The sequence below is a fragment of the Tenrec ecaudatus genome, chromosome 8, assembly GCF_050624435.1.
Source record: "Tenrec ecaudatus isolate mTenEca1 chromosome 8, mTenEca1.hap1, whole genome shotgun sequence".
Classification (NCBI taxonomy): Eukaryota; Metazoa; Chordata; class Mammalia; order Afrosoricida; family Tenrecidae; genus Tenrec; species Tenrec ecaudatus.
The window spans coordinates 47,622,800-47,638,010 of NC_134537.1; the positions used below are offsets into that span (position 1 = coordinate 47,622,800).

At 42.5% G+C, this 15,211-nt stretch overlaps 1 protein-coding gene, 1 long non-coding RNA gene and 1 pseudogene across 4 annotated transcripts in view; 2 read left to right on the top strand and 1 right to left on the bottom strand.

Annotated features, from left to right (window-relative positions):
• LOC142454302 (uncharacterized) overlaps nucleotides 1–10,163 on the bottom strand; it is a 32,839-nt gene extending 22,676 nt beyond the window's left edge. The window contains exons 1-2 of the long non-coding RNA XR_012785694.1: nucleotides 8,975–10,163; nucleotides 6,045–6,160 (exon numbers count right to left, since the gene is read on the bottom strand). This is a non-coding gene — a long non-coding RNA (uncharacterized LOC142454302). The remainder of the gene's footprint in view (nucleotides 1–6,044; nucleotides 6,161–8,974) is intronic.
• Nucleotides 6,380–6,479, top strand: LOC142455712 (U6 spliceosomal RNA; annotated as a pseudogene).
• Nucleotides 10,164–10,243: 80 nt separating the features above from the next.
• The window catches only part of GSK3B (glycogen synthase kinase 3 beta), a 200,675-nt gene continuing 195,707 nt past the window's right edge, over nucleotides 10,244–15,211 (top strand). The window contains exon 1 of one of the 3 annotated variants that reach the window (XM_075556365.1): nucleotides 10,244–11,390. In XM_075556365.1, coding sequence (XP_075412480.1) covers nucleotides 11,303–11,390 — 88 coding nt within the window. In that variant the 5' untranslated portion in view covers nucleotides 10,244–11,302. The remainder of the gene's footprint in view (nucleotides 11,391–15,211) is intronic. The other 2 variants (XM_075556363.1, XM_075556364.1) reach the window with 2 other exon arrangements.

The window sequence follows — 15,211 nt, forward strand, 5'->3', positions numbered from 1 at the left end:
TGACCACTGTCTTCCTTCACCTACGTTGATCATCCCCCTGGGAGTGGGTTATAGGTAGATCATTGTGACCGGCACCCGCTTTCTTCCCTCACCTTCCCCCTACCCTTCGGGTACCGCTACTCTCATTATTGGTCCTGAGCGGTTTATGTGTCCTGTAGTCCATGTATTCCCAGCTCTTACCTGTACCTGTGTACATGATCTAGTCTAACCAGATTTGTAAGGCAAAATTGGGGTCATGATGCTGGAGGGGAGGAAGCATTAAACAACTAGAGCAGCAGTTCTCAACCTTCTGGAAGCGACCCCTTTGGGATTGGATGACCCTTTCACAGGGGTTGCTTAGGACCAACAGAAAACACAAATATTTCACAGTATATAATTACATATTGTTTTGTGATTAATCATTATGCTTTAATTATGTTCAGTTTGTAACAATGAAAATACATCCTGCATATCAGCTATGGTTAGGGGTCACCCGAACATGAGGAACTCTATTAAAGGGTCACAGCATTGGGAAGGTTGAGAACCACTGAACTAGAGGAAAACTGAATGTTTCATTGGTGCTATACTACACCCTGACTCGCTCGTCTCTTCTTTGTGACCCCTCTGTAAGGGGATGTCCAAATGTCTACAAATGGTCTTTGGGTCTCCACTCCGTTATCTCCCTCATTCACATTGATATGATTTTTTGTTCTGGGTCTTTGATGCCTGAGAACTGATCCCATCGACACCTCATGATCACACGGGCTGGTGTGTTTCTTCCATGTGGGCTTTGTTGCTTCTGAGCTAGATGGCTGCTTGTTTATCCTCAAGTCTTTAAGACCCCAGACACTATATCCCTTGATAATGGGCACCATCAGCTTTCTTCACCACATTTGCTTATGCACACCCAGGTAGGTGAAGCAAGACAACGGACAGTATAAGGCACAAAATAATTAGAGTGGGAAGGTGGGGTAAGGAAGGGAAAAAAGGGAAGCTGATATCAAGGCTTAAGTAGAAATTGTTTTGTAAATGTTGATGGTAACATATGTACAAATGTGCTTAATACCATTGAATGATGGATTGTTATAAGATTTGTAATAGACCCCCTAATTAAATGACTTTTTTAAAAAAGAAGAAAAATCCCAGCCCAAGTCCAACATAAGTCCATAAGTTCAATACTAGTCCATAAGTCCTTCTTCAGACTTACACGGCCACATAGAATGCAGGAAGATCACAGGCTTCTGTGTGCAAAGTTATGTAGTTCTGAGATCGGTGGAAACATGCCAGGGCTGCAGCAGCTCTCTGGGTGGCCAGCAAGCAGGATGGTCAAAGCAGAGGTAGTGGGGAAGTTTCCTTGGGCCCTCCTTCTGAGAAGGTCATGCCAACAAGGAGGGACCATCAGGCTGTGAGCGGACAGTTTGAATACTCCCCCTCACACTTTTATATATCTTCAAATGGACATGAAATTATGTAACTACCACAAGCTTGCTGTATAGCCTAGTATGTGGTCTATTTTTGAATATGTGCCATATGCATCAGAAAAAAACATGGGTTTTGTTTTTATTTTTACTGCTGGTTGTAGTACCCTGTGTGATTGCTTTCTTCATTTTCTTTATTATTCTATCCTTCCACAAGAGTGGTTTATGGAAGTCCCCTACTATTATCAATCTGGTGATTTCTATTTTCATCTCTTTGAGGACTTGGTTGATGTTATTTCTCAGGACTTTCATTGGGTTCATACATGCTTACTATGGCTCTGTGTTCTTATTCTATTGATTCTTTTGATCATTATGTAGAGTGCCTTCTTATCTCTCATCATGCTGCCTACTTTTAAGTCCATTTTATGGGAGATTAATATTGCTACTTCAGCCTTTTTTTTTTGGTTGTCATTGGTTGGTATATTTTTGCTACCCTTTAACACTCAAGTCTGTTTTTGTCTGTAAATTTGAGGTGAGTTTGATGAAGGCAACAGATTGATGAGTCGTTTCCTAATCCAGTGTGCTAGTCTACATCTTTTGATTGGTACATTGAGTTCATTGACATTCATTAATTCTAAATGCAGGTTAGGTTGCTGTCATATCATGTTGTGTTTGGTATTTATCTTCTTTTGGTGGGGAGGAATGGTTGGAATTTATTCATATCTTCATTTCCCCTCTAGATCCGTGTTGTTTAGTGTGTTAGTTTCTGTATTTTGTTACACACTGTGGTGGTCTCATGTTTGTGTTGCTGATTTTCTGACCATAGAGATGTAGCTAAAAACTTTTGTAATGCTGGTTTCACTTTTATGAATTCTCTAAATATTTCCTTGGATTGGAATACTTTTATTTCTCCTTCATATTTGATTGGCAGCTTTTCTGGATATAGGATTCTTGATTTTTTTTTTCTTTCAAGGTTTGATATATGTTGTTCCATTGTCTTCTTTCCTACATGGTTTCTGCCAAGAGATATGAACTTATTTTTATCTGTTTACCCTTGTAGGTGACTGTTTTTTTCTATCTGCTCTCAAGATTCTCTCCTGTTTCTTGAAGATACATTTTTTGACTACTCTATGTCTTGATTTTTTTTTCCAACTTGTGGTCTAACCCATTGAGTTCTGCTTCATGGATGGTGATTGTCTTCTCCTTTGTGATACTGGGGAAATTTTACTCCATGAATTCTCTTACTATCCTAGCTATAGATTTGCTTGTTCCTTCCTGTTCCAACAGGCATGGAAACATATATATTTTTCTCTTCATGGTATCCCACATCATCCTCAGGCTTTTTTTAATTTGCTTTAAAAAAATTGTTTCTGTGGTTTGCTGAAGTCTGTGTGGTTGTCTTTGAGTTCACTGATTAGATTTCCCTTTTCTTCCATTCTATTGCTCAGTTCTTGTACTGTGTTTTTTATTTCTGTTATCTCATTGTTTAGCTTTAGGTGTGAGGTTTTTAGTATCTCAATTTCTTCCTTTATTTTCAGGATTGATCCCCATATCGTTTGTATGGTCCAAAACATTATTCTCCTGTATTCTTTTTCTGGTAGTTCTAGAGCTTCTTTTCCTGCATATTCCATTGGGTTTAGGTAATCTTCAATAGTTTATTTAGATTTTTTTGGTATTTACGACTGGTGGCTGTTGCTTACACAGGATAGTGGCCCAGCTGTAGATGGTATGTAGATTTCTGGATTGTGTAGAGAAATATTGGATAGGGGCTGGAAATTGTATTGTGTGGAATGAGGGAAAAGTAATAGAGCTGTATATGTAGCATGAATAGGGGGTAGAAGTATGAGAGTAGGGTTTAAATGGCAGTATTAATAATAAGTGGTCTACTGATTAAATAAAAATTTTTAGTAGAGAAGGGACATTAAGAGGTGTGTTAATACTTGTTAGTTTATGTGGAAGCATCTCTTGAGAAAGGTGGAGTGAGGTCTTAAGGTAGTGATGACTGGTGTAGGTGGAGAGTGTATCTGGTTATCTTACCAGGGTCACTTATTGACCCACTATATACTATAAGGAGTGTGTCGCCGACTGATGTTTTTGTGTATGTAACAAAGGGGTCCTGGTTTGACAGTAGTCATCTTCCTGGCTCTCAGGGAGCAGATTGGCTGATGTGGGAACTGCCTTCTTACAAAGAAGGGGAGGGTGGACTAGGGAGAAGTCTGGAGATTCCTTTCCGTACTAGGTGATCCAACCTCCATCCAGGGTTCCCAGGGAGCAGATAGCCAGGAGTAATAGGGGTGAGGGATGAGAGGGGCTTCTAATCAAAGGAAAGTTGGGGGAAAGTGAGTTTTGAACATAGGCAGGTCACCAAGTTGGGGTATGTGGGGGAACTGCAGAGAGTCACTGCTATGGTTCCCAGTTCTCAGGGAGTTAATCAAATGGTGTGGGAGCTGAGCTATTAGGAGGGCAGAAATATGGAGATTCTACACCATGGCATGTCACAAAGTTCGACCTCCCTAGGGGTCCCAGGGTTGAGATCATCACAGCTTATTGTTATTGGTTCTCCTTTCTGGGTAACTGCTTTTCCCAAGCTGCTTTCAGGATTATTTCCTTGGCTTTGAATTTTAAAAGCTGGATTACGATATGATGTGGGTGATTTTCTTTTGAAGTCTATCTTGGTTGAGGTTCTTCCAGGTTCTTATATGCTATTCTCTCTTCTTTCATTATGCTAGGGATGTTTTCTTCAGGCAGCACTTGGACTATTTTCTCTGTCCTTTGATATTTGTCTCTTCTTGTTCAGGAATTCTTATCACATGTATTTTATTCCTTTTGATAGTATTCCACATAATTCTTAGGCTTTTTCTCCTAGGGTTCCTCCCCCCCCCCTTTGAATGGATCTTCTCATAGTTTGGCACTGATAGAATTGTCTGCAAGTGCATCATTTGGCCCTTTATTGCTTCAGTTTTACTGCCTTTCTCTTCATATCCATTACTAATATTTTAGTGTTAATCTTCATTTCTATTTGCTGTTTTTGTATGGTTTCTAATTTTTCATGTTGGATTGCTCTTATAGTATTTTCCCAAATTCTTCCATAGTTTTACCATAGCTCTCTTGTTCTGATTCTCCATTCATTGAAAGTACCAGTAAGGGCAGTGAATTATTTATTGTGGCTCTTCTAGCCAAAGTCTGTAACTCTCACTAAATGATCTTTCTGTGCATGATTCTGGTAAGAAGGTGGAAGAAGATACTGATATGACTCTGGAGTGCCATCCTGCTGTGTATAAAATGAGCCTTCTGAAATGGAGGAGGGACCTAATTACCAGCAATAGCCAGGAGTAAAGTGCATCCTCTGGACCCGAGATCCCCATGCAGTGAACCAATGACAAGTATAGTATAAACGAAGCAATAGTAGAATCAGGAGCCAACATGGAAAAGAATGAAAGCCTTCCTAACCCATGTAGCAAATTAAGATGAATGTTTTTGTGTAGGAGGGTGACTTGTGGAGTAGTGTGCCTCTGTGCACTTAATTGGGGAAGCTGGACTTGCTGACTCCTCCATGTACCAGGGAGCTAGCAGTAACAGGGAGTAGATTAATAGCCTCAATGACAACTTTGGTGTTATTGATGATCAGTTCACTTAGATGCTGTTTTCTTCAGAGATTCAGGACTCCACTTATTTCCTCGGTAATTTCTTTCTCATATCGTTGTTAGAAAGGGACTTTGTATGTCTGACCACGATTCCATCTTTATCAGAATCCTTCATAAGTCAATTATTTTTTAAAAGAATTATTCAGTTGCTCTCCAGAATTTGCACTAGCTAACCCAGTAACTGTCTATACAGGCACCAAATTGAGATGCTAGGAGAGAAAATCCCCAACCAAGGAAACTATTAATTATCATTTTAGGACAACCTCAATAACCCTTCCCATCCCCACCCTCCACTACCCTAATTTATTTTCTACCATTCAGTTTTCTTCCACTTATATTTTTTCTAATTGAACTTATTGGTATTATAGCATAGAATCACAAATATCTACATGAGACTACTGATAAGCGCTAGAGCAAATCAAACTGATACCCTACTGAAGGTAATGTTCACAATTAGATAGATACAGGAAGGCATAAGCTTTGATTAGATGACAAAGCAAGATATATGGATAGATATGGGGACTGTGTGTGAATGAAAAGTATACAGTTTAGCCTCTGAAAAGAGGGTATGAATCCTAGCTTTGCCAAATGGCAGAGTTCTGTGGATCTGAAGCAAATTAGGAAGTTTCTGGGCTTTAAGTTTCCTCATATGAAAAATAAGTTGTTAGGAAATTTAAATGATAACATATGTGAAATACTAGCAATAATGTTTGACACATTGTAAATGCTGAATATTAACTATTACAACTGTGGTAAACTGGCAAGCAGTTGACTGCAGGTGACAAGAGTAGGTTTGAAACATTCAAAGGTACAATTGTTAAATAGTTTCATAGTTCTATAGTTATTTTATCATAAACTTGTCTTCCAAGAACAAATTCTATGAAGAAAGCCAAAAAGTACTGCTACAATGCCACAGTAAAAACATCAAAATGTGAGCCTATCATTTTTCAATGTATCCTCCATCTAGGTCTATATACTGAGTGGATGTTTCCATCTCTCTCACCTTCTTTAAGTGACTGCAACCTTCCATTTACATCATGTAGAAACAGCTGTTTTGATATCCGTGGACTCAAATCAGGTTCCCTTGAAATGTTCTTTGAGTTTTAGGAGCAGAGAAGTCTGAAGGGGAAAGATCAGGGTTTTAGGATGGGTGGGAAAAAGTTCCAAATGAAATGTTCACCTGAAGTCTTTACTACCTTCCAGGTACAAGCTGATGCACTGTCATGATGGGGGGGAAATTCCTTGGCATAACTTTCCTTGCTTTTTCTTATCAATGCCATTTTCAATTAAACATAAAGAAACAACACCAAAACCTTATAATAAACTCCACGGATGAGCTCGCTTTGGCAGCATATACACTAAAATTGGAACGATACAGAGAAGATTAGCATGGCCCCTGCTCAAGGATGACACGCAAATTCGTGAACCCCATGGTTATCCTTCTATCTTTTGAGAAAATGTATCATGGGAATAGATCTTTATGCTCTCCCAAAATTATAATATTTTGAATTAAATCCTTTGCCATAACTGGTTCAGAAGACTCCCGTGAAGTCACGGTCTTCATTGGAACTTGCTTTCTGAAACATATTGGGAAATCTAAGACTATTCCTTGGGTATGAGTCGATAGAATTGTTTTCATTAGGTTTGGTCTTGCTTAACAAGACTAATAGAAATATCAGTTTTTGAGCTAGCTGATCTTCATGCAATGCTGTGGCACCCATCAAGCTGAAAGTTTGCTGGGGCCAAGAGGATCACTTACACTTGAAAAAAAAAAGAATTAAAATTCTGTAGCTGTTGGGATGAATGAACCAGGGTCAGTAAAGCATCGATGAAATACACATTCCTCAGGGTCCTTGAGGCTTCCTCACCCACCCCCACTATCATGACCCCAGTGCTGCCTCTCACTTCAGAGTAGACCGGAGCAGGTACACAGGTACAGCTGAGAGATAAGAGCTCACGACACACGGAATCTAGGAACAGGAATGGGAATAGTGATACCAGAAGGGTAGGGGGAAGGTGGGGAGAGGAGGGTAGGAATGGGGAACCGATCACAAGATCACAAAGATCTACACATAACCACACTCCCCCCTCCAGGGGGAAGAACAGAAACCATGGGGGAAGAGAGATTGCAGTCAGTGTGAGATGTGAAAATAATAATAATTTATCAAGGGGTCATGAGTTTGGGGGAGGGGGAAGGATCTGATACTAGGGGCTCAATAGAAAGCAAATTTCTAGAAAAGAATGATGGCAATATATGTACAAATATGCTTAAGTTTTATGTATGGATTGTTATGAGTTAAGAGCCCCCAATAAAATCTTTTAATAAATTTAAAAATATTCAGGAGCTGTCACAACACTGGCAATTTAATAATGTCATTCCCTGTTTCTGGGATTCAGCCACTCTTCATTAAGAACAATGGTCTTCCCTCTTTTTATTCATTTTTTCAGGCAGTGTCTATGGGACGGCTGCTCCTCCCTTAAAAAGCTTACTCCATCACAAAAGTACTGTTTTATGTGGGGTAGCATTCCCACAAACTTGTGGCAAATTTTCAATGATTGTGGAAAATGTCCATTTGGCTTTTGTTAAATACTTGCTATTAACCTTGACCTCAAAACCAACCCCTCCTCCCATGACATCCAGTTTTTTGAAGGTGTTGTGATGAGACCAAGAGAAGTGTGTTGCTGAGAGAACTTATCTGTAGTCATCCAGTAATTTCAGAGGCATGCTTCAACACATTTTTGGGGAGAATAACTATTTTTTGTGTGTGAAAAGCCTAGTAGCAATACTTATTTTTCCCTATCAAATATCCTGTTCTTGTTCAGCTTTTGGTTTTAACAGCATCAGTTCAAAATATTTGAAAGGGGGTACAGTAAAGCTAATTATAATTAAGATTATTTTTGTTCTTTATTATAATGAATTAAAAACCACGTTTCCAATTTGGATGATGTAAACATTTGCTGGTCACTTTTGCGCTGCTTATCAAAGGAAAGCAGGATTTATAGGTTACCTCACAGTATTTTAAGGGCAGTGGCAAAAACCTGTTTTTAAATAGCATGGACAGCCAGCAATCAGATGACAAGATTGCCATGAATTGAGTTTGTTTTTAATATGCTTTATCTTTCCCCGTGACAAACAAGGGCCTTTACTGTCTTACTTAACTTCCTTACAGGGGTCTTACTTCTGGGCTACAAAATATCTGGTTGGATAGTGCAAATTGATTGCTAGTTGCCCACGTTTACCAAAAGGAAGTTTTGGGCTTGGCTTGCAATGTTTTAAATGTTGGTTGTCAACATTTAAAAACCTAGACATTTTATATAAGAATCTAGCCTTTGGGTTTATTTTGGAAAAACATTGAATAACTTACAACTGTGACTCAACATTACGAAGGACAACTATCTGCTAAAACGGAGGTGCACCTGCTCCTTTAGTTTCGGCATGGACATTCCAGTTACTGTATTCTCTATTATTCCCTATCGTCCAACACCAGTTCAGTTTCACTCAGCTTTCCTTTCCTTTCCTCTATAATCTAGATAATGTGCCATTCCTCTTTAGAAGCCGTCTCCCACTCAAGTTTATTTTGTTCTACCCAAGTCCCTCAGCCGATTTTCAATGCAATCCTAGGTATTTAGATAAAGTCTGAGTGCTTTTACACGTGCTCCCTGGAGACAGCATCTTAACCGAAAGGGATGACTGCAGGTGGAAATTACAGGGATCAATGGATTGTCCTCAGGCTGACAACTATCCATTCAACTTTGCTCGCTATCCTGACGGAGCTACGGCTCACTGTCCTGACAGGCAGAAAAAAATGGTTCTCTGGTACAACAATGCGCGCTGGAAAACGTGTGAAAGCCACTGAAGTAAGCCTCGAAGCCACTCGGGGCTCTTGTTTCCTCGGACTCGAGGATATCCGGCCTGACGGCATTTCCCCTCACCTGCTTTCAGAAAGCTCCTTCGGCACTGGGCGGGCGCGTCCTAGGAGCGCGCGCAACCAGAATGAGCTCATTCCTCAGGGGCGTTGCCGGCGGGGGCTGCTCGGCTGACGCACCAGGCGCAGTCAGCCTCGCGCGGATGGGCGGGGCGCGGCCGCCCAGAGGCCCTGCTTTTGTGGGAGCTTTGTTCCCACTTCACAGTGTCTGAAAGTTCGCGTCCAGCGGGGGAAGGCCGTTTGGCTCCGTTGGCCCTTCCGGGGAGGCCGGTGCTCGAGACGTGCAATCCCAGCCTGAAGGGGGCCGCAGGATCAGCCGACTCCAGTGGGCGGGAGAGTCCCTGGGCCCTCTCTTCGTAACAGAACCCAGCCTCGCGGACCACAGGTTGCGCACGGGCTTGGCGAAACGGATCCATGAAGGAGCTCGCTCTCTCAGGGCGGCTTTTCTACGGTTTAGGAGCAGCAGCAGGCGAGTGGGCCCGCCACGACCAGTCTAGCTCCTAGCTCCCGGGACCGCCGCTGAGGGCTGCGGGCCAATCATACAGCGGCCAGGTCTTGCGATAAGACGGCAGTGAGTGCCGATTGGCTATCGCAGCCAGTTTCGGGTCCCCTCCCTTTCCCTTTTGCCCCCATTTCATTTCTAAAGCTTCAAGCCAATCAGAAGGCGCCTTATAGACGCCCTCTCTGAGGTTCCTTCAGCTCTCCACCTTGCGAGGGAAACGTAGTTTTCATTGGTTAGACTGTCCTCGGAAGTCCCCTTCCCTTATCCAATCACCGAGTGAAGTCTACTCCCAGCGGAGCTTTTCAGCCAATGACAAAACGGCCGAGGCGTCCGGGAGTATTGTTTCACTAGGAGCGCTGGGTTCCATCGTCTTTAACTCTTTTTTGCTATTTCTTGAGAGCCAGCGATTCTGATTGGTTATTTTTGCCATAATCGAATTTTTTCCCCCTAGCCAGCCACAGAACAAGGCGAATCCACCTTCTTCTGGTTCGGTTATCTTCGGCATTTTCCGCTCCTTGGGCGTGGCTTTCTAGCAACTCTCTTCAATTGGTTCTTCATGTCAATCGGCTTTTTCCGGTAGGAGCCGCAAACAAACGACGTCTGTGATTGGCCCCGCTTGGGCTTCGGCTCCCCAGCCGAAGAGGGCGGGCGCGGGGCTCGGCCGGCGATTCCCAGACGCCTGTTACGCGGGTGGCGGGGCTCTGGGCGGTGTAGGGCTGGGTGGGGGAGGAAGGAGGCGGAGGACGAGGCGGAGGGGAGGAGGGGTAGGGGGGAAGAGCTCCGCGGCTGCGCAGACGGTTCTCCTCACACTGAGCAGCCCCCGACCCGGGCGAATGCGGGCTTGTGCTGCCGCCGCCGTCGCCGCCGCCCGGGCCGAGTGACAAAGGAAGGAAGGAAGCGAGGAGGAGCCGGCCCCGCAGCCGCTGACAGTGCTCCGGGCTGGGGGCACTGCGTGGACACTTCCTGAGCCGGCACCGAGCAGAGGCGAGGGGCAGGAGGGCGGCCTCACTGGTGCCGTGGACGGGGGAGGGGGCCCGAGGGACGGAAGCGGTTGCCGGGCTCCCATGTCCCCAGCGTATGGGGAGCAGTCAAGGAGCCGCTGCCTGGGATCTGAAGGGAGCTGCCTCCGCCACCGCCGCCGCCATGGCCGCTGGATCCAGCCGCCGCCTGCAGCTGCTCCTGGCGCAATGAGGAGAGGAGCCGTCGCCACCGCCCGCGTCTGACTGACTCGCGACTCTGCCGCTCTCCTGTCCGCCGGGGCCCCGTCGTCAGCCCGCCCGATCCCGCCGCCGCCGGAGCCGCAGCGTTTCCCGTCGCATCTCCGAGCCACCCCTCCCTCTCCCTCCCTCCTTCCCATCCCCCTTCACTTCAAGTGTGAGACTCGTGATCCTTCCGCCGCTTCCCTTCTTCATTGACTCGGAAAAAAATCCGCGAGGAAAATACTATATTCAAAGTACTTATTTTCAATCAAGTATTTGTCCCGGTTTCACCTGATATATATTTTTTAGAATCCTCACCCCTCGCCTCCCCCCGACCTCCCATCCTGATAGGGACGGGAAAGAATTGTATATATATTTTTCCTCCAATCTCAAATCATCTGTATGAGAAATACCCAGAGCGATCTGTCTTGAAGGAGAAATACATCGATTTTTTTAGTAGCTATACAAAAGGAGTGAAAAGTCAAGAGGACAAAGTCTTTTTGATCACCCCTCTCTTCTTTTTCCTGTGGAGAACTTAATGCTGCATTTATCATTAACCTAACACCCCCCCAGCATAAAACAAAAGGAAGAAGAGGAGAAAGGAAAGAAAAGGTGATTCGAGAAGGGAGTGATCATGTCAGGGCGGCCCAGAACCACCTCCTTTGCGGAGAGCTGCAAGCCAGTGCAGCAGCCTTCAGCTTTTGGCAGCATGAAAGTTAGCAGTGAGTATTGATTTTATTTTACACCCTCTCTCCACCTTGCCCTGGAAATAAGAAAGGTTGCAAGACTGGGCTGTGAAAAGCCGAGACCTCTGACTGGAACGACCTGGGTAATAGGAGAGGGCAAGCGCGGTCTTCAAGCGAGGGAGGATGAGGCAGCTCCCTCTTTTCTCCTCCGCGGCTCCTCCCCCGGTCTCATTAACCTTGAATTGACAGGATCAGAATTTTCTTTGAATCGTTTGATTCGGAACATTTCTCGGGCTTGCCTTGCGGTGGGTAGCCCCCGTCGTCAAGTGCGGGAGCGTTTTCCAGCCTCAGATGGCGCTGGGAAGGTTTCCTCGCTCATCCTTTTGAATAAAGATGAAGGGCAAGACTAGCTTCCCAAACCATTGTGCACGTTCGCAGCGGAGCCGGCTTTGGGCATATTTCAGTGAGCTCAGCGCTCGAGGTTTAGCGTGGCTTTGCATATGTGGTGGAGACACGAAATGTGACAGCCTGCTAACGTTTTTGCCTGTGTCACTGGACAGAGTGCCCCGGGGTGAACTTGCTCAGTGACCGGCAGTCCTGTTGGCAGGCGAGCTTGGGCTCCCCCTTTGGAAGGCCCTAGGGAGCCCCGCTGCCAGCCAAGGGAGCATCTCTGCGTGCATTGTCTGCCATTGGATACGTGGCTGAATGCGTTAGCCTCTTACCTTGCCGGTTCAGTACATTCCTTCCATATACTGCTTTATAATTTTTGTGTAATCAAAATGAGGTGTGTAATAGCATATTGCCAAGAATTAAGATAAATGTTCCTGGTCACTAATTCATTGTCATCTAAGTTCAGTTTTCCCAAACTGGAATTGCAGTCATTTCTTGTTCAGTGTCCCTGAGAGTCCCTTTTTAGGACTATTTAAAGTACTCCTACGGTGGCTTCCGGTCATATTTGGATAACACGGATTTAGTTAGAGGAATTTGGATGGAGTTCTTTACCGAAGGCTGCTGCCCTAGCAAGAGTGGGGATATTTGTGATCAGACTTGAGGTTTGCTGGTACCTGATTTGTGCGGGAAAGTGGATATTCATGAAGTGGTTGGTGTACCTAGAGTATTCTGGTCCAGTATAACTCTTTGTGGAGATGTTTATTGTATCTTTGCTGTGGTGCTTAATGAAGACTTATTTTAAGCATGCTTTCAGAATTTGACAATGTTATGGGTATTGTAGTTACTGTACAGATATTGTTTCCTTGTTACTGTACGAAAGGAGCGTAGATGACTTATTTTGTTGCACAGAAGAAATGAACCAACTGAAGAACTTCAATGTTAAAAGGGTGGGCAGGTATGGGAAATTGACTACATCCTTCTGCAATATGAAATGATCACTTTGAATTGAATTCAAGATGTTAAATCACATTGGCCTTTGGAACTACCCCAAAGCAGCAGGGTAGGCCAAGGGAAAAACTAGGTGGGCAATGCTACTTGAAAGTTAAATCCCTTTCCCCCACCCCGCCCCACCCCACCCCGCCCCAGAGACTAGCTAGAAGAGAAGGAAGCTGATTGTGCATTTTTCTGGGAAGGGTCAAGCTTTCTAAGCACTAAATGGGGTCATTTGAAAGGAATACTTAAAAATATGGGGGTAATTTTCAACTATGATGAAGCAAATCTTATAATAGCTACTTAAGAGCCTCTTGTGGGACTGGAGTGTTTGTATGTTTTACTTCTTGGTAATATACTTTAAAAACCACTTGAGATCAATTTTAGGCAATTAATTCGTTAGATCAATTTCAGAGAGCTTATAGTGCTAAACTTTGGGGCTTTTTGCTGCCAGGATTTTCTTTGAAAATGCTTTAATTTTTCATAGTATGAGGTTGAGGATGATTTAGTGTGTAGATTAAACTTTTTGTTACTGTGTAGATCAACTAAAATTTAATAATTTTGGAGGTTAATATTAATTATGTGTTTTCTGATAACTTTGTCATTAAGGATTTGTTAGAAACCGCCTAACAAACCTTCTAACGAACCTCTCTATTCAAAAGATATATAGTAAGGCATTGTGGTTCTTAGGCTCTAGAATTTATGATACAGAATATGAAATAATAGCATGATGTCTGCAAAGATGAAAAAATAAAAAATGAACCCTTTGTTCTGAGAGACAAAGAGTTAAGGGGTGAGGCTTATGGGTTGGGGAGGGAAGACTTTCTGTAACTATGGCTTAAGACTAGGGTGAAAGGAGGCAATAAGTTGAATTGATAGAGGAGCTTGTGAGGGGTTCTAGATGGAAGGTATGGGCAGAAGCAGAGATGGTGGTTTTTGTATGGGACACAGCTGGCAAGTTGGGAAATGCGAATTAAAGGGCACTAAATAGGAAACAAAAAGGGTTGGAATTTGAGAAATATGGGAAGGGTAGGGGACTCTTAAGAGTTTGGTTGAGATTTAGAAGAGGCCACTGTATAAGATATTTGAAGTTGATTTGGGCAGCCCAGTTGATGATGGACTGGACTAGAGAGACATTAGAATCCTTTTAGGGAGATATTAGGGTGTAAGGTGAATAGTGATGGAAAATGTAAAACATGAAAGTTGAATGACCTTTCCATTTCAAATGTAAAGAGACTGAATGGAGAACTGGCAGAATTTTGGAATGGATTGAAAGGGAATAATTGTGGAGTCAGAAGTTAAAAATAAACTCTGATGTTATTGGTCTGGAAGACTTGAGCTCTGAGTTATATTGTTAATTGTAATGGGAAAGCGGAGAAAGTGCTGAGAGGGTGGATGAGTTCGCTTTTTGTTATTTAATATACAATAGATTCTCTTGAATTTTAGTAGACAGAAGTTACTGGCAGTGATATTTGCATTTTAGTTTATCAACTGTAGTTTCTAAAAAATTATTCGTATTAAAAATGTTGGATTTATATTTGGAACCAGTAACCTAGGAATTTTTAATTTAAATACTTTGCATTGAAATTCTAAAAAATAAAAAAGCTTTTAAAGTAAATTCAACAACCACACTCTTGAATCCTTGTATAATAGTTTCATGGTTATTTATTTGAAGTCAGTGAAATAATATATATTTTAATTAAGCTGTGACTTGAAAGTTTTAGATATTCGATATAGCCTTTAATCTTTGGTACATACTAAAAACTTAGTTTTCATAAATAATTATCTTAGGTAAGCTTTGTATTTGAAACAATAGTTGTAGACTAATCACGTTAGTCTTGGTTTGTAAAGGTTCAAGCAGAATTTAAGTTGATTCTATAGCATATTTTATCTTTTTTGTTGTTGAGATAAAGATTTTAATTCTAAGTCTAAATCGGTGAATTTGAAACATTTTTTTCTTTTTCACTAACTGGTCAAACCGACATTTCATTATTTACATCTTGGTTCGAGTGTTATTAAATACATGTTAATATACTTATAGATCCTTCTTCAGAATCACTTGACATTTTATTCCCAACAATATAAAGGATTATGTTTATGGTTTAGATTAAAATGTTAGTAGTAAAGCCTTTTGGTATAGTATTGGAGGAATTTTGCTGGTTGTCTAGATTTTTAATCAGATTTTGGAAAGAAGAAAATCTGGTTTCCTCCTGTGATATCTTTTTAGATCTATTTTTTTTCTTAGTGAAAGTAACTAAGAGCTATTAGCTGCACATTATTCTGTACTGTTTAGAGCAGCGGTTCTTAACCTGTGGGTCTCGACCCCTTTGGGGTCGAATGACCCTTTCATAAGAGTAGCAAAATTACAGTGATGAAAATAATTTTATGGGCGGGGGTCACCACAACCCGAGGAACTGTGTGAAAGGGTCGTGGCATTAGGATGATGAGAACCACTGGTTTAGAGTGACTAAAACCAA